The 19548-nt window shown below is 50.6% G+C and overlaps 1 protein-coding gene across 1 annotated transcript in view; it reads right to left on the reverse strand.

Moving 5' to 3' along the window:
* The window catches only part of NIBAN2 (niban apoptosis regulator 2), a 100857-nt gene that overhangs the window by 35770 nt on the left and 45539 nt on the right, over positions 1 to 19548 (reverse strand). The window contains exons 2-4 of the mRNA XM_030535855.1: positions 18044 to 18174; positions 2940 to 3068; positions 1994 to 2099 (exon numbers count right to left, since the gene is read on the reverse strand). Of these exons, the coding sequence (XP_030391715.1) occupies positions 1994 to 2099; positions 2940 to 3068; positions 18044 to 18174 (366 nt within the window). The remainder of the gene's footprint in view (positions 1 to 1993; positions 2100 to 2939; positions 3069 to 18043; positions 18175 to 19548) is intronic.

The following is a 19548-nucleotide window of genomic DNA, read 5'->3' on the forward strand; positions in this document are numbered from 1 at the left end:
GGAATGGGTTCCATAGGGAGGTGGTGGAATCTCCATCCTTAGAGGTTTTTAAGGTCAGGCTTGACAAAGCCCTGGCTGGGATGATTTAGCTGGTGTTGGCCCTGCTTTGAGCAGGGGGTTGGACTAGATTATGACCTGATGTCTCTTCCAACTCTGATATTCTCTGATTCTCAGATATGTACTTGCCTCAGTCTCTATGTGCTCCAGAACTAGCTCTGGAGACATCCCAAACCATCCCCCACCTCCCTTTTGCCTGAAGTCGAGGTGGTGACCCAGACTACCCTTCCTGTTCTCAGGGAGCATCACAGCAACGTGGTTGCCCACTGGAAAAGCAGTAGGGAGTGACAGGCCAAAACCGAGGGAGCAGCTCCACTGCAAAGCACGAGTGAAGTGGCCAAAAGGAACAGCTGCAGGGAGCTTGAAGGAGCAGCTGAAGGGCCCTTGGCATGTGCCACTGGATGACAGATCACATGAAGACTTGTTTTAGCTGCTGCAGAGGGATGGATGATGGGCACGTTGCATTCCCACCTGAGATCACCAGATTTTGTTAAGGATGAGCGTCCCAGAGGAGAAGGAAGCAGTAGGGGAAGCACCCACATCTGGCAGAAAGAAAACCAACCTACCAGAAGATTTTCTGCTGGGGCATTTAAGAGTCTCTTCAACAAGGTCAAACCCGTGGGGATAGCGCTTGCCTGACATTGCAGAGAGGACGGGAGGGTCTCAGCCTGTGGGCTGGGAGCACGTATGCACGGTCTCTGTAACATAGCATTTAGATGCAACCCGCGAACACTTTCCACAGCAAGGGCAATATAGCCCAGGGTCCTGGCCCCATAACTACCAGCTCCTCCACCTGTTTTAGGGACATATTTTCAATCCGCATGGGGTCGATCACTGGCCCGAATTCAGTGCCCTGCAGCAGCAGCTCTGCTCTGAAGAGAGGTGTTCCCCTGGGAAAGAGCCCCTGGAGTGGGAAGGGAACGTGTTCTCGCCAAGGCACGGGGAGGGTTTCTACCAACTCCCAATCCCACAGGCCTGCTCCTTAAAAACGAGGTCATTCCATGTGGTTTTAGAAATCACCAAAGATTAACCTGGTTTTAAAAATCTCTGTGTGTGTGGAGGGGGGGAATCCACACACATAACCAGAACCAGGACCGCCCAGCGATGCTGCAAGGGGTGGCTAGCAGGGTGCCCCATCTGAGCCAACCAAAGCCAGCTTGTTTCAAGATCGTAGGGGACGAGCTCACAGTGATCAAGATATTCAGCATTGCTCAGCTGCCAATCCGCACCCAAGCGCTTTTGAAAACCTGGCACTGAGCCCCTGAAAATCAGCCCTGCCCCCCCAGCCCCCTCACAGCTCTCCAAACAAGAGAGCGGGAGGAGGAGAGTTGGCCAGAGAGGTTTCTCATTTGCTAAGGGAAATGGTTTCAGAGAAATCAAGTGGCTGGCTCTGGAGAGCAGAGGCTAGAAGTGACAGGCTCCCTTCCCAGAAAGGAGCAGAGACAGCACAACAGGGGCCCTGGGGAAACAATCCCAACTGCATTCTCAAGGAGCAGAGCCAGGGAGGGTGAGAAGGCATTTGTGTGGGAGGGAGCCTATGCCATGCAAAGGAGTGTTCATGTCTTCATGGTACAGCAAGGGACACCAGAGGTTTTCACTCCTCCCTACCTATACTGTGTCCCCCCACACTTCCTTTGGAGCCACCTCTCCGGCTCCTCTATTTCTCCTCATGAAGAACACTGACACCAGGAGCTCAAAAGGGACAAAAGGGGACCAAGATCATATGTATCCATGTCCGCCTCCAGCTCCTGTCGTAGAGATGATGAAAAGCATTCTGGGATAGCAGGAGAAGGGAAACACAGACGTGAGCCAGCCTGGAATAATAGAGTGGCCAACGTACATCACCTATTCTAGTCCTCCGTTATCCCACCCTCCCCCTTTGCACCTGAACATGCAGAGCACCTGGGAGATTGGGTCATCAACAGGGTGGACATACCTGGTAAACTGCTATTGACAAGCTCAAGATACTGGTCCAGCGAGGTGAGGATTTTGTAGCCGGCGCTGTTGAGGACTATTCGAGGCTGAATCCCTCTGTCATAGGCCTAGAGAGGAAGAAGAGTCAGTCTGTGGGAGCAGTTCCCAAAGCTGCTCAATCCAGGATCTGTAACAAGCTCATGTCTCGGAAACTCTGTAAGGCAAGACCTGTGCCTTGCTCCTCACCCTTGTTTTTGGCAGGGGTTAATAGGCTAAGGCTCACCCATACAGACCTTCTAGCATCTGATTCTTGTGGCGTGGGTGCATGTGCATGGGAACCTACTGTGACTGTGGGATACTCACTGGTTTGAACGGTAACCAGGTCGGCAGGTGCCTGCACCTTGCTGGAGGATTGTGATGGGGGAAAGGAAGTGGTTGTCTTTGATACATCTCCCACAGAAGTGCAATAAGATAGACTGCTCCCTGCAGGGGATGTCCCATGCTGGAGATTAGTGGGCTCCAGGGCATTCTGCTGCATCAGGGGAACACGACATCTCAAGCTCAGCCGTTCCCATTGGCGAGGGAGTGTCTCAGTGCTCAGGACTGCTTTTCAACTGGTGCAGCAGCCAAAGGAAGCCAAGAAGTTGTTCAAAGCTTCCCTTCAGTTCCCCAGCTCTGTGACGCCAGCCTGGTTACTTAAGTCCATTTCTCAACTGGAGACAGCGGACGTGCTCAAGGAGGTCTTGCTTTGAAACACTAAGGGCACTGAGTGAACTGGCTAAGCGTCATTCATGTGCAAGAGCTGTTTGAACAGCTGTTGCTGAAGGCTCCTTGGCAGGAGGAGAGCTTTTTTAAGGGGTACATTCCCTGGCAGGTGCTACCTGTGCTGAACAGGCCTCCTGGACAAACACACCCACCACAAAGCAGAGAGGGAAGGGGAGGGGGTGGAGAAGCAGTGAGGGCCTCACCAGTTTGTTCTCGTATAGCACCAGGCCATAGTTGTGTGGCACAATGCTGAAGCGGTTTCGCCACTTCTTGTTTTCCTCCACGTACTGGAAGAGGTTCCCCGAGATGATGACGCGGTCCTCCAGAGGAACCTGCACAGAGGGGGGAGACATAGCACAGTGAGCGGAGGAGGAAGGAGAATTGATGGTATATTGGAGAAACCAAATTCAGGGGAGCCAAACCACGTACGCCAGCTAGGGATCTGGCCTCTGGCCCTTATGCCAAAAAATGCTTAGCTCTTATACTGCATGGCGTTTTCTACTTATAGCTCAAGAACTAGGTAAACGTGATCCTCATTTTTTAGAGACAAGGAAGTGGCAGCAGAGAGGCAAAGCGACTTGCCCAAGGTTACACAGCAGGTCAATGGCAGGATTAGATCCCAAGTCTCTTGATTCTCTGTCTGGAGAAATACTCCAAAGTCTAGAGCTGGAAGAGTCCAGAGGGTGCTAACGAACACCTCATACATCACACTTGCCTTCAGAATCCTCATGCTCATTACAATCCCCCTCCCGCTCCAGAAAAGCGCATCATTCAACTTATTGATCTGTATCACAGTAGCGCCTAGACCCCAATACAGATCACATATTACTGCACGTAGCAAGAAATTCTCCCTATGTGACCCACAACCCCCTTAATGCCAACTGGCAAGGACATTACAAGAATATGCCGATTCGAGTCCATACATTCTGGTTCACCAAAGAATATCATGTGAGGTTTTCAAGGAAAGTCAGGGTCACACTGTAAAATGTATCCAGAGATACTATATAAGGAGTTATGTGTATATATACTGAAAAGATGTTCTTAGATTCTTATCACAGCAGAAGTAGAGAAACTGGTTTTCACTCCTACACGAGAGGTTTATTCACTTGTCTCTGTCAGATGTAAATTAAACATCGTAAACTAGGACAGTGAATACCCATTTATATAGGATGTTATTGAAGTCAACAAGGAAGCAGCACAGAGGCAAAACAAGCCCCAGGGTGTTCTCCTGTCTCTGAGCACAGGACAATGAGCTTCGGGGATATAAATAGATGGCAAAGATGACACTCCTCATCCTACACCTAGGACATAAATGGGCAGTGCATTTTCATTCATTCAGCCAGCTTGATTGAAGATGCTGCAGCAAACATAGGGTGGGATAAGCTTCTTTAGATAAGAGAGTAACTTGTGAGTTAAGTTTAATCTCTAGAAAGCACATTATGGTTTAGTTTTATAAGTAACCCTTTTTTCCCAACTCGTTATCACCTGACTCTTTAGTCTTTGATAATAAACCTATGGCTTTCACTATCAATATTATCTGAGTGCTGTGATATTAACCAAGGTGCTGGATCCTGAGTTGATTCACACAAGCTAGTGCGTACAGTGTTCTTTTGAGGACTGCAGACCTGGCATTTGTGAGAGTGTTGGGTGGATAAGCGGCTGAACACCACAGGGGAATGCTTCAAAGTGTCTCGGGGACCGGGGCGCACCTATTGCCAAGCTGCAAAGCAAAGTGAGGGCTGGCAGAGTTCAGATGAGTGTGCTTGCACGACTAATAGGCTAGTGGTATCACGGAACTGACACCCAGCAAAGCACAAGCAAGACGCCCTTTTGCTGGAGGCAGGGGGTAGCAAAGGAACTCACAATCCTGGGTACCCCGAAACAGTCACACCCTACCCAGAAGGATTTATAATCTAACTGCGTAAGGCATAGCATTGGAGGTGAACAGATTAGTGGCCTACAGTCACACAGCAGGTCAGTGGTGAGAATAGGAGTCAGGTCATCCTTGTCCCAGTCTGGACAAAGACCCATCCATTGGACTAGGCGGCCTTCAACTTTCTAAGCTTTTTGCCCTGAAAGCTCCTGTGTGTTAGAACTTGTTATGTGAACCCAAACACAGACTTGCCCAATGATCCGAGAGAATTCACGTCTCAAGGGAATTTTTATGACCATGGAATATAAACAAGAGCAAAAAGCACTTCTTGTGGAGAGTGTCTCTCTCTCAGTCTTGTAGCCAAGTTTTCAGCAATGAAAGTCAGCGAAAAGGATCAGTATTTGGAAGATATTACACAGGCGTAAGTGATCTAAATCCACAGACTCTGCCTCCCCCCAGTAATATTTCAGATGGGAAGCTGAGGCACAAAGACTAAGGATATGTTTTCACTGCAGAGTTAACTCAGGCTCCTGCCACACACAAAACCCTGTCCGCTGAGTTTAGGGGTGCTTTTAAGCAGGCTAGCTGGCCTGGCTGGGGGTGCAGGTTAGAGCTCAGGTTCCACTTTCCCTCTGGCTGGCAGTGAAGTACCCACTTTGCAGTGAGGACTCAGGCTAAGCCATTTGAATGCTGATAATCCACCAATGCCTTCCTGCAATGCCCCCCCTTGTGTCCAGAAGGACAGACAAGTCCGCCCACAATTCACTGGGAATGAATCATACAGCAGCCCAGATGACTGCAGCACAAAGCACCATGGGATATACCTCCAGCAGTCCTAGTGACACATGGGGAAGCAAAGCACCAGTGAGGATGCAGTAACTGATATGGCTTTGCAGGGGGGTTGCTCACACCTAAACTAGGCTGACTCAGTTGCTGATCACCCGAGTTAACCCTACAGTAAGGGATCACTGTAAAGGGGATGTCTACACTGCACGGTAAACTCAAGGTTAGAACTCAAGTTAGCAGATCACGGGTTTGTTAACCTAGGGCTTGAGCATCTATGCTCCTTTGTAACCCCAAGTTAGGGAGTGTTGAATCCTGGGTCCCAACCTGGGGCTCCAGCATCTACACTGTATTATGCAGGCCCAAGTCCAATCACCCTTATCCCAGACTTCCTTGCATCCTCCAAAAAATGTGGCAGCCCTAGCCCTTTGTTTGTGGTGCAGCCTGGGAAAACTTGACTGTCCAGAGGACAACAAGTTGGTCTATGGGATACTTTTGGCAGACTCCCAGACCATGAGTCCAAGGGGCTGTATTTACACTGCAAAGCAATAGGGTTTGAATCCTGAGTCCCAGCTTGACTAAGGCTTGGACCCCCGTGTAGTCCTGGGACCCTGAGTTAAAGCAATGTGTTACACTTGAGCCTCAGTTCAAACCCTGGACTTACACTGCAGCGTAGACATAACCTCAGTGGTTTGTCCAAAGTCTGTGGCAGAGCAGGGAATTGAACCAGGATCTTCAGAGTCCCAAGCTAGCGCTCTAACCACTGGACCACCATTCAGAGGCAGAGCAAGTTAAAAAGTAACACCAACTTGCATGCTACTGCTGCTCACAATCTTTCTCTCTCCCCAGCCTTTTAATATATTCACTATGTTTTTTTTAAACAACTTTCTTGTAGGTGTGTCACATGTCAGTGGGAACAAACAACAAGGTAAACTGAGTGGCAAAATATATCGGGCAAAACCAGATCAGCATCCACCGAGAGAGACAGAAGTTTTCCTTCACTCTTTCAGTTCTAGTAATCTGGGTATTTCCTGTACCAATACTAGGTATAAAATGGCAGATAAAAGTGTAATTGTTAACTTGACAGTGTCCCTTAAAGAGACTTGCCTGTGGTCACACAGCTAGACCAAGGCAGAGCCATAAAAAGAACCCAGGAGTCCTGTTTCCCATAATCAACATTCCCTCTAGGGTCATTATCCAGAGTTTTATAGCAACAGTAAATAGACTGGCTAATTCAATTTTAAAAAAAAGCATCAGGCAGTTCTACTTTTCCAAGGTACTTGGAAAAAAGGTGCAAGTAGAAAATACAGTTAAGGAGGTGACGAATTCAAGGAGGTCGGTAGATTAATGGTAAGCTAATCATAAGGCAAACAAGTGGGGTTTTCGACAGAACAAGGATTAAAAGCCCAAGGGGAGAGAGAAGCGCATGGAAACCCAAGGTCTGGTACACAGACTATGCAACAGGACATTCAGCGAGAACACCCCACTGCATACACCCTCCGAACAAGATCTCTCACACCCCCATGCAGGTACTGGGATGAGAAGCTTTTAGGTGGAGCCTCCGTAGTTAGGAGTGAGTACGTTTCTCTAGCAGGGTGGCTTGTCGCAGTCTGTGCTCAGAGCACTGCCCCATAGCCAGAGCTGCAGAGCCCCTCTGAAATCAGCCTTGCACTCACAGGGTGTGGCGTGAATGCGATGCACATCGGTGGTGGCTCTTTAAAAACCAAGTGTTTATTTACAGCAGATGCCTTGTGCAGGCTGAGGCCAGACCCAGATGGATACAATGTTCAGACAAACCCTTTGGTGCTGAGGTTGATGTACCAGATCCCCTGGAGAAAGGAGCTGGGTTTCAATGCTAACCACCGAGAACTGAAACAGGGCCTACAGGACTAGCACGTCAGACTCCAAGCAATGGAAATCAAGGCAGCCCCTGGGGGAGGAGAGGCTGTCCCAAGGATCTGAGAGCTACGTCCTAGCATCAGTTCCTCATGAATTGTTTCTTCCAAAGATTACTCACAACTAGAAGCACTTTCTGGCCTACATTCAAGAGACCCACATTCCACCAGATGTGGGCAGCCCTGCCCTTCCCTCCCCATGGAGCGATCCAATACCCACCGCCATTCAGAGATGCACTGGGAGATAGGGGTCTCGTCGGGACCAAGCAGAAGCCAAGGAGTGGGGAGGAGGGGGCCATGGGCAATGGCTTTTATTGCAACCCCAAAATTCTGGACACCTGCTTTTAAAGTAGTCACAGCCCATTTAACATCACTGGTCCTCTTGGGATTATATGAGGAGACCACTAACAGCAGCCCCTGCAATCAGCACATACTGACCCTGCCACAGGACATGAGTCACTGTTACAGCCAGTCAGTGTCCATAGACTCCAGTGGCTGCTGGTCACAGGGACACAAATCCCGGTCCACTATGCCCAAGCATGAGACAGCACCTCATTTCGAAGCAGAAAAGCAAATCTGCCACCTCCTGTGGTGACCTGCTATAGATTCCTGCAAGTCTTTGACCAAAAAATGCCACCAAGTCATGAAAAGCCAGAGATGTGGCCTGTGATAGAAGATGACCAAGAGCTTGTCTACACAGGGATACTGGAGCAGAATAGCGAGTGTGGAGGGATTACTCCGTAATAGCTACTCCAGTCTCCCTAAACCTGTCGTGAGCCATAGTAGTCACCCCACATCAGGGTAAGCTCACTCTCCTGAACAACAGGAAGTTGGAATGCCCAGATTTCCTGGGACCCCACGTTCTACACTCTCCTCTTTTCTAAAGGAGAGTCAGCGCAGTTCACACGGTGCAGACGTCCTTCAGAGGACGTCTTACAACCAGCATCCCTGCCTGCTGAGCACGCGAACTAACGCTCTCACAGCATCATCTGTAAACAGCAGAAGTTTGCCCTGGGGTCCTTGGCCAACAATCCCCTCGCCCATGCCAAACGCCAGTTTGCCGCCACTTTCCTCCTGCCCCAACTGACCCAGCCAAGCAGTCTATGGTTTGAGTGCTTTGGGATCCTGAGGGATCAAAGGCCCTAGATAAGTGCAAGTTACTCCATGGAGCGTCTGTCCAGCCGGGGCAGGCATTTGTCCCTGGGCAGAGAGACAGCAGTGCAATTATGTGCTTCGACAGTTTACATTCGGGAGAGCAGGGGATCAGCTGGAACACCAAGCTTATTATATAAAATAAACCAACCAACCAAACAATGAGCTGCTGCAAACAGCTGAAGGATAATTGATCCGCCTTCCTGCAGCTGCCAGTTACCATAATGACTCAAGAGGTGCTGCGGCCCACTAACAGACCCTTTAAATATTTTTGTGGTGGTTCATTTAACACTGTTAACAGGTGATTCAGGAGACTCCTGGGGCCTGACATCCCTCTGCCCCCTCTCCCCCTGCCAGAATGAACACATTAACCTGCAGGAGGTAGTTAACGGCACTATCGATGAGACAGCATTACCCACACCAGGAACAGGGGAAGGAAAGAGGCGGAGGCGACACCAGCCATGTAAGCCGGCTGGTGGAGGGTGTGGTTGAATGATGGGGGCAGATCATATTTAAGGATTTAGGGTGGGGGGGGTCCAAACACATCCATTCCCCGGTATCGTCAAATCCAGGTCCCTCCACTGGCTTTATAGGGATACTCATTTCTCTGCTTTGTCAGGAAGAACAAAGAATTCAGTATTTTAATTATTTACAAATGCCCCCAAAATACTGAGGCTCTCCAAGCGCTTTGCAAATACGGAGCCGGGCAGCACTTTCAGTGTTAGCCAGGTTTGAAGAAGGGGACACTGAGGCAGAGAGAGCCTGCTAAAGAGACTTGCCCAAAGTCACTGAGTTAGACACGGAACATACAGCTCCTGATTGCCACCCTGGGCTCTAACCACTACGCCATACTTCCCCTCACTGAGAGAACATGCGGGCAGACCGGAGACCTTGCTGAATCTCAGCCTAAGCAGGAAGTGCTGGAAGGGCCCAGGATCTAGCAATGCCTAGTGTGTTTCTGTGCTTCCAGTTTGCACCACTCTGCCGACTGCTGGAAACGGGCACCGCATGACAACATGCCATCGCCTCTGGTGAGCGCTTACAGCTCATCAGCCCCACCAGCCTTACTGGCCAAACTGCCGATTGGACCCTCTGACCCCGAGTCAGGACGTCTCTGCACAATCGAAGCGGGAACACCAGCCAGTCAGGCAATTTCCAGAGGCAAACGGGACATCAACTTCCCTTGGACTATCTGGCAACTGCCTTCCTAGGTCTCTGTTTTCAGTGTATTGCAGGGGGAGTAGACTCCGCAGGTGTTTGCCAAGATCAAGATTTTCCTCTTCTCTCAACTCCTACGACCTATAATCCTAAAATCCAGCCACTGTTAATGAGTTTCTCCCCATCCCGGTATGAGCCAGAAGAGGAAGCCAGGTTGTGAAGTTAAAAAATACATTGGCGTGTCCAGGGAGTTCTGGAGAGAGGTCAGAGATTCAGCAAGGGAATTTCTCCGGGGAGTGGGGAGAAGAGCAGCCAGGTGATATCACCTTGAGAGACCGATTGCAAGCAAGGAGGCTGAAAAGGGACAGCAAGAGACACCGTATTTATTCGTTTGTTAGTGAGAACAGTTTGTCTGACACTCACAGCACATGCTCGCTCACATGCACACAGCATCTGGGCACAGGTTGCTTCTGCTCAGTTTCCCATCATCCATTATCCTACGAGCAGGGCATGGCTGGCTTGCCCACATTGGTAAAGCGTCTCTAAGCTCTAGATACAAGGGAGTGACTCCTGGATGACTAGCGAGGCCTGAGCGGCGTTCCTCAGATCTGCAGCGTGGCGCAGGGTTTCGTAGCGTCTCATGTTGCCAACACCTAAGCTTGTCCAGCTCTCAGTTTGGCTACTTCCTCTCTACCCTCTTGCCCACAAGTTGCCATCACTAGTCGCAAGTCTTCAGACATATGGAGCCAGGCAGCCTAGGCAACCAGCCAACAGCAGCGATGACTAACACTGTGCGCTGGGGCTCCGCAGGGACCCCAACAAGTCCAACTCTCTGTACTGCAGTTGATTTTCAGGGGCTTGCGTGATAAAGGGAGACAATTACAGCACGACCCCAATCAGAAACTGAAATACCACGAGACTACAAGAGCAGATGTCATCTTTAATACCGAGCAACGGCCCACGAGGGCTCTGCGCTATAACGTTCCAGCGCTGACTGGCGTGAAATGCCTGTTGAATCAAGACTGATCATTGCAGGCTGGAACCTGTAGTATCCATAGACTGCACCTCTGTATTAAAGATGAAGCCAGCTGCAATCTGTTCCGTTTTACGAACATTATGTGCAGCGTTCTGGGTGGGCAGAGCACAGTAGACATGGCTTTAGCCCGTCTCTAAAGGAAACCAGGTCAGAGTCTTGAGAAGCCCTGCTCTCAGATTGCAGTCCCCCTACCCATCTACTTTTACATGGCATGTTCATCACGTCTTGCATTATTGCTTTCCACTTAGGGGCAGATACCTTTTCCCTCCTGCTCTGCAACTACAGGACGCAATATGCAGAGTCCAAACTCGATCCCTTGCTGGGGACTGGCTTCATAAACTTTATCTCTGTGTGTTCAGCTCAAACCTCCTGCCCCTGACTGCTCCTAGGGTTCCTCTCTTAGGACCGCTCAGCTCATACCCTAGATCCTCACTCCTTTATTATCCAGGTGAAGTAATAAACCACCAGCCCTGGTGAGTCAGCAGAAGTCACTTCATACCCCACACCTTCCTGGAAAAGGCTTTCAGGCAAACACTGGCTGCCTATTATGCCCCCCCACCCCCAACCCCCCATCTGAGAGCTACTGAGCAGAGATCTCGGAGTTAATCTGAATTTAAAAAGCAAGTTACAAGCTCAGGACAAGACAGCTCAGCTTCACTCCCCTCTCCACCCCCTTCCTTGAGATTTCCATTTAGCGAGGCCTTGGTGTCAACCAGAGACACATTAATCCACAGGGCCTTATTACGCAGGCACACCGTCATTCTGGCAGGCTGCCCAGGCAAGGATATCAAAAGCAGGCTGGAAGGCGGACAGCACTGAGAAACTCAAAATGCTCCTATGGGTGCCTGGCAGGAAGAACTGAGGGTTTGTTCGTGAACAAAATCCTCTTGCTTCCTGGAGGGGTCCCATCCTTGCAGCGCTCCTTCAGAATAGAACCAGGCTACTAACTGGAAGCCAAGTCACAGCCACAAGCCGGCCTTTCCCAAAGCAGCAAGTGGTCCAAACCTGTGGGGCCAGAGTTCCAAGGGCTCAGCACCTCCAATCAGGGCCAGATTGGAGAGTGCGCTCAGCACGCAGTGTGCCAATGAACCTGGCCCCGGCTGTGGGTGCTGAGCCCTGAAGATTCTGCCCCCAGCATAGGAAGGGCTGATCGCATACCCTGCTCCAAGTACCGGCGGTTAATCTCCCTGCACCTCGAGTCAATGAGCATGATGGCTACTCAGCACCATTCAGGATCAGGCCAAAGATTTGGCTGTGCAAGCCAGCAATCACCTCTGGAACCTGGTATGGCTGGAGGTTTTGCAGCAACTGCGAGAAGCTAAACTGATCTCCCCGCAGCAGATCAGCAGTGGAATGTCCTATTTATATAACCATCTGGTTTTAAAGTTACACCATGTCCCTGACCTCTGCGACTCGTTTCCATTTCTCAGACATTCCACAGCCGCTAGCTGGGATTTATGACACAGGCAACCTTTAAGCGGCACTCACTGGGAGGGCTGGGTGTATCACGTTTGGTGATGCACCCAGCACTTGTGAATGCCGGGGCCTCGTTCCTCACAGGGGTCTCATTCATCCCCTGTTTATTTTGCCTAACACACCCACTGAGCAGACTGTAACATGCACCTGCACCACCCTCTACTGTGACATCCTTGCTGCTACGGGACAGGCTAACACCCAGAGCTGGATACATACCACGCAGGTTACGTGTGTGTCTTGTCTGCTCTACACTCGACATTAAAGATGCCACAACATTTTCTAGAAGAGTAGGCGTGTGCCTGAGTCACCTGGGCTAGATGTTCCCTTTCCCCATGAGATTGTGTACAGTGTGCCATTACGTGGTTGCCCTCCACCCCAGAGGTGGCTGCATTACAGTACTGGACGCTCAGCACTATGTGCTTATCTGGGGTTCGAGTCTGAACTCTCTCACTGGTGTAAGTCCATAGACTTCTGTGGAGACTTTACACCAACGTAAACCTGATCAAACTCTGACTCGGTGCTTGTGAAGAACTTGGGGCTCCTGAAGAAAAGAAAAAATCCTCCTCCACCCTGACCTGAACCCAACCCCAGCTCCCTTCACCCCATATCAGAATCAGTGAAAGAAAGGCTGGTGAATTCCACCAATATCGCAGTTGTGTGGTGTCTCTCTCTCTCTATTAAGGGTGGAACATACAGTTGTCTTGTCCATCCTAGACTTTACTCACCGTCACGACTCCAGCAGTGAGCATGAGCGATGACCAGGGCTCCAAAAGCAGCAGGCGTTTAGCGATCACGATGCCATCTGTCATTGAGCCTTTGTTATGGTGGCACCTAGCTGCTCCTAATCGAAGTCAGGCCCCATTGTGCTAGGTGCTGTACAAACTCAGTGACAGTCTCAGCTCCAAAGAGTTTACAGAACCAGCTCTCAGGAGAGCTCCCATCAGCAGGGCAGTGCTGGTAACAGCCGGGGCCGGCTCCAGCATTCGGTGGCAGGGCCTTCCCTCTGAGAGGGACTGAGGGACCTGCTGCCAAATTGCTGCCGAAGACCCAGGCGTGCCGTCCCTTTCCGTTGGCCGCCCCAAGCACCTGCTTCCTTCACTGTTGCCTGAAGCCGGCCCTGGTAACAGCAATGGCTGGAAATCTCAGGGAAAAGAGGCTACTGTAGACCTAGTCAGGGAGGTTATCTTGTAACGGGAAAGTGGGATGCCTTTGGTTCCTGAGCCCAGCATCCGTGGCTGGGCTCCCTGTCTTCTTCTGGACACCTCATTCACTCACACCTCCTGTGGCTGCACTTTGCCAGTTAATTAGCATTGTGAGCTCTCCCCAGAGACCCCAGCATTCCTACCATGCGGGCAAGCATGCACGAGAGGGTGTAGGCGTCCAGAGAAGTTACTTAGTCCCCTTGGGACCCACCTCTAGTTCTGAATCCAGGTCCCAGGGAGGAGACTGCAGGAACAGGAGCAGGACTCAGGAACAGAAGGCCTGTTCACTGGGACAGCAGCTATGTGCATGATCCTCTGGGCATGCCTTTGAGTTACCGTTACTTAGCGAGGCTGCACTGCCACATCCCTGTTCTCACCTGCACTGCCACACACGCTGACAGGTACAAAGCCCGCCACGTCAACTCCAAAGGCCAGGCTAGCCCTACCAGCCTCCACTTCCCTTACGGGAGCTCACCAATATTGACAGCGAGTTTCTGATCCTTCCCATCAAGAACACTGTGCCTCCAAGCGCTGTACAGAGCTACTGCAAACACCCCACTTCCAGAGCCAGGCGAGGCGGACAGAGGGAGAGAGAAATGAGGAGGCCCAGGCCAGGGAGAAGAGAGGTTTCCAGCAGCCATGTGAAGTTACAGTAGATGTACTGGGTTGCTCTTCTGACTCTCCAAGGCAATTGTTCTGGAGCGGAAGGCGGTCTGGCTGCAGAGAAGGAGGCTCTTGCGCTAACAGAGCTGTTACAAGAAGATGACAAAGATGGCTGGCACTAACTGAACAGCTACAGAGGAAGAAAAAAGCAGCCCTCAGGATCCCCTGCAATGCCATGGAGAGCAAGTGTCGGCACATGGGCTGGGCTGGCAGCCGAGGTGACCGAACGAGCGACCCAGATCCAGAGCACTGCACTGGTAGGGCTACAAAGGCCATCAAGCCACGTGCTTCATTTTGTTCCAGAACATCCCCATTTCGTGGCCACAGAGTGGCAGTGGTGGGGCTCAGGAAGAGTCCCAGAGCGCCTCCCCAGAAGGAAGCTCTGGATAAACAAAATACAAACACACTGAAGTGTTTAGAGCAGAGGTTGCGACTTGTGCCAGTCTTAATGCTCTCTAAACAGGCTCTCACATGGATCACTGCTGTGGGAGGGGAACTCAGGCCCAGCAGAGCTACTTCCCATGGCGTGTTCACTTGAGTTAACGACCATTACAAGACACTTTCAAGACAGTAACCAGATAGTCCAAAGCTGCTGCAGCCTGCCACGATGGGCACATGCTTTGCAGGCCCGGAGCACAAGCCAGCCCCTGGTTAACGCATACTCCACCCTTTCATGAAGAGTTGTGAAGCGCCTGGAGGTCGTTGGAGGGAAGGTACCATGTAAACAGGCCTCAAATGCCCCCCACAAGGCTGTTCTCCCCTACTTTACCAGAGGGGGAAAGTGGCACAGAGTGGGAGAGAGATTTGCCCAAGGTCACACAGCAAGTCTATGGCAGAGAAAAAGGAAAGCTCCCAGATCCTCCAACCCACAATCCTATGCCTTGACCACATGAGCATCTTCTCCCTGGCAGTCCTGATTTAGGTGGAGTGGCATGTGTACAAGAGACAAATTGCCCCAGCGTCCAGACCACCACACCCGAATCTCATTTCAGTCTAGAACTCGGAAGCTGTTGACCAGATTCTCCTGGGGTCCCCGCAAAGCCCACGGCTCTCCCCACGTGTTTATGCAGCACCATCCTGAGCAGCGGCATCTATGCGCTTGCAGAGGGATCACGCTTAACTATGTGAGCAATGGCAGAAGTTTAACCCACTGCTTAACCCACCTGGAGCCGGAAGGTTGTTGCAACACAGAGTCATTCTTCTCAGTGTGATCTTATCCTGCGTATAAATTCCCCTCTCCTGCCCATCCTCATTCATCCTGCCCCAGGTTTGTTACAGTCAGTCTTGGAAGTATTAGACTCTAAATGGGTGACAGGTAAATGAAATTTACCGAGGGGATGTTAAAAGATAGACAAGCGGGGCCCATGCTTGCTGATAATTAAAATCTACCAAGCGAGCACGCGCTAAATGCTCTAATCAAATAGCATTATCCGGTGCAATTCGGCTTCTGAAACACCACTTCCAAACATTATATCTGAGGATTTGGTTTGTTTCCTGCTAGTAAAAGACTCAGACAAACTAATATGGATACTCATTTCTAAGTATCAGCTGAAATCAAAACTAATCCTTCCCAGCCTAATTATAGGCCCAGAAGGAGCGATTTCCCTTCCCTCTTCTAACCAAAGGCTTCCAACCTCGCACAGCCTGGTATTTCCTGTCTCTGGCTCTTTGTTTATGGTTGAAGTTCACATTCTCTTCCCCCTGCAGTGGGAACAGGTCTGAGCTGCAGACAGGATGAGTGGCACCACTGAACGGGTGAAGAATTGAAACCCAAATGCTCCTCCCCACCCTGGAAAAATATCAGCCAGAGTGGAAACAATGCAAACCTAGCTTGAATCTTAAAGGTCTCCAAGATTCAGTCACGGGCAGCAGCCCAAAAAGGAGGGTGCGACCCTACCCACTATATCCATCAGCAACAAACATCACAAGGGTGTCTATACTCCGGAAGTTTCTGAAACCTTCCTGTTTGTAACATAGCACGAGAGACGGAACTCATGATGCCTGTCTCTCTGCAGGGCCAGGGCTACGTCTACTTGGACTGCAAGCTCTTTGGAGCAGGGATGTTTTGTGTTGCGTTTGTACAGCACCTAGCACAATGGGCCCACGACTGGCGACTCTCTCAATATAAATCAATCCGTGCATCAGTAGTTGTGTGTTGATCAGAAGTGCCTCTGAGCAAGGCCCAGACTCTAGTCAGACTATCAATTGCAATAATGCATTCGTTTTAGACTGTACCTTGGTTCTCCTAGCCCAGGGGTAGGAAACCTATGGCACGCATGCTGAAGGCAGGAAGCAAGCTGATTTTCAGTGGCACTCACACTGCCCGGATCCTGGCCACCAGTCCAGGGGGCTCTGCATTTTAATTTAATTTTAAATGAAGCTTCTTAAATATTTTAAAAACCTTATTTACTTTATATACAACAATTGTTTCATGATATATAATACACTTATAGAAAGAGACCTTCTAAAAACATTCAAATGTATTACTGGCATGTGAAACCTCAAATCAGAGTGAATAAATGAAGACTTGGCACACCACTTCTGAAAGATTGCAGACCCCTGTCCTAGCCTATCGCACACCGCAGGTTAGCTGTGCTAATTAACTTTGTGCTCTAGTACAAGACCAGGTTAACTCTTTAGCTGCTGGCTCATTTCAGTGTGACCTCTAGAATAATAAGCTAGTAAGTACTGGCAGGGGCAAGGTGTTCAAAGCTTTCTGCTTCGGTCTCCAACGCTTCGCCTAGCTACATTTGCATCTGGACACTGGAAAAGCAGGCATGTGATTTTACACGAGGGGGATGGGAGGCCGGAGGGAATGGAGGGCAGGCTATGCTCTGAATATAGGAATTTGCATACTTAGTCAGACCCAGTGTCCGTCTGGTCCAGTACCTACCTGACACTGGCCAGTAACTCATGCCTCAGAAGGTGGTTTACTGCCTGCTTTGGGGTCAAATGGGAGAATCTGTCTTCCCAGCATTAGGTCTCCAAATCCCCCTAGTTAGGGAGACTGGCTTATGCCCTGAAACAGGATATTCCCAAATTTGTCAGCAGCAGCTGTAACGGCACAGTCTTGTTACCCATGTAAGGCTCCAATCTCCGAAGCTCTCGTCCCTAGCCCCTTGCTGCAGGGAGCACGCTTCTGGATGCAAAACTGCCATCATCTATGCAGATGGAAATTCTCTCTCAGATACACCTATCCTCCCAGAGCTCACTCCCTCCAACGTCTGTGGCACCTCAGGCAAGGTGCCCGTGCTGCTCCATACTGGCAGTTTGGAGCCACAATGAGCATTAGCAGTCAGACATACAAGGGAGTCCAGTGAAAGGCAAAGTGGGGCTGCAATGCACGGCACCTCCAGGGAGCCCATTCACTCCCTCTGTGGCTAGGGGAGATGAATCACATTGCACACAGCCACAATTAAGTCACTTGACTCACTTGGGAAGGAAAAGCCAAGGCTGGATCTTGGGTCAGAGGCAAGCTGCGGGGTGAAGGGCCTGTACCAGCTCCTGGCCTGGAGTAGGAGTCCCAGAAGTTCTAAAGCTAGAAGATTCTGCTCCCCCAGAATGAGCCCCAGAGCTTCAACCACCTATGGTGGGACTGGCCGCTTGCCGTGCCCCCCTTCAAACACACATCCCATAAGCACAAGGGTTCAACTCCAACGCCGCAGTTTGGCTTGACTTGCTGGAAGAACTTGGCCTTTCCCCACTAGAGAGGTGAAATTTTCCACTCCAGCTTTCTCCCGGATCTCACACTGGAAGATCCCCACCAGGAAGGCCTGCTCTCACAGCACTGAAAAATGCATCATTGCTGACGCTCCCGGCAGCAGACTTGCCTGGGGCATCTGCCTCCCATCCCCGTGAGCCCACCTTTCAGCTACATTTGGGCATGCACAACGCTCCCAGAGCCAAAGCTCCCTCGACACTGAATCTGGATCCGTTCTGTGGCCCAACTCCATTTCTGCATTCAGGTCTGAGTGCAAAGATGTTGCAGGGAGCAGCAACCCAAGCCAGCATCTGGAGCAGAGCAGAGCCAGAGATCCCAGGACAGGGCAATGAGGATCCTCTCCCTTACCTTGCGGTGGAGCAGCTGGGACTGAGGCCCTCCATTGCCCTCGATTTCATACCGGACACTGTTGAAGAGTGCGACTCCATACTGTTCCTCGTAAAACTGGCAGAATTCTCCCAGCACCTTCCCGGTTTTCTCTGAAAGTCAAAATGGAGAGAGGTTTAACACAGATTGCCTGACTTCAAAACACATCAAAAACCCCACAGACACGCAGGCTACAAACCCCCTCTCCCATCTGCTGGGGAGACTCCTCGAGTCACTTTGCACTTTAACATGAAAGCCTGGGACCGGTCTGAGATTATTAGTAAGGAAGTGTCTCACTTCCTGCAGCTCTGGGGGACTATCTACCAGCTAAAAGCAGCCCTATCATGATGGTTAGCATATCACTGGCCATCTGTTTGTGGGCTCATGGGCGCGGGAGGGGGGAGGGTTTGCGTGTGTTAGTGGAATCATCTTACTCCGATGAGCAGCCGGTGGGTTACTGACTAATCCATACACACTCTATTGCATTAGCAGGACTTGTGGTCATTTCTCCTCCTAGTCTACATACCTTCTACATTTAAAACAACCCCCTCTCCCACTAAGTCCAACTTTTCTTTTGATCACAATACTTCTGGAAGACCTATGCTGAAGAACTCACTTGCACCTAGGCTAGGACCATGTAGCCTTCCAGTTTGCAATAAACGGCTCTTTACTGTGTCTGCCTGCATTTCTACTGCACACATCACGGTGCCAGATACATAAGCAGGAGTCCTTCTGCCCTGACCATCCAGCCCTTTCTTGCGTTAGTGGTTGTGCCAAGTGGGGTCACTTTGGCATATGCCTTCCTCATGCCCACATGCCCCACTCTTAGCTCTTAGAGGGATGGACAGGAAGAGGCTTGAAAGATGATGCTTTTGCTACTTTTTGGGTGCAACATGACAGGCTCATGCAGGACACTGCTCACTGGGGAATTCCACCTCTACCAAGAATGTCTTAAAAACTGTCTTCTGAGTGGCCCAGGTAACCTCAAAGTCCATCACCTGTTATGTTACTTCAGTGCTGCCTGTTTCCTCCTCCTCCCATTCTGAATGTGCCAGGAGAAGTCAGCCAACCAGAGGCCATCTGGGAAGTTTCTAGCACACCCCGCTGTCCAGCCCGGTTATGGAAGGAATCCAACCAAGTGCCCACGGGAGCTGCTCCAGTTCACCTGCCAGCAGCCTATCATTCGCACGCTGCCCAGGAGGCCTTCCCTGCCTGAAGGGGAGGTTCCATCCTCTTATTGCAGGACACTTTTCACTTGCATGTTCCCAGTCTGGCCCCAAACTCAGCTCTCTCACTGGTGAAGGGAGGGCAGCTTTCGCCACATGCGACCTGCCCCCGGGTGCAGGCGCTCAGCACATCCTACTGAATCAAACAGCCCTGGGCCAGGTCAGTCACATTTCCATCAGCGTCCGATCTGCAAACAAACCCGAATAGTGAAACTCGGAATGGAGTGGTGAATCAGGGCATGTGGGCAGACTGTGCCACTC

The sequence above is a fragment of the Gopherus evgoodei genome, chromosome 16, assembly GCF_007399415.2.
Source record: "Gopherus evgoodei ecotype Sinaloan lineage chromosome 16, rGopEvg1_v1.p, whole genome shotgun sequence".
Taxonomy (NCBI): Eukaryota; Metazoa; Chordata; order Testudines; family Testudinidae; genus Gopherus; species Gopherus evgoodei.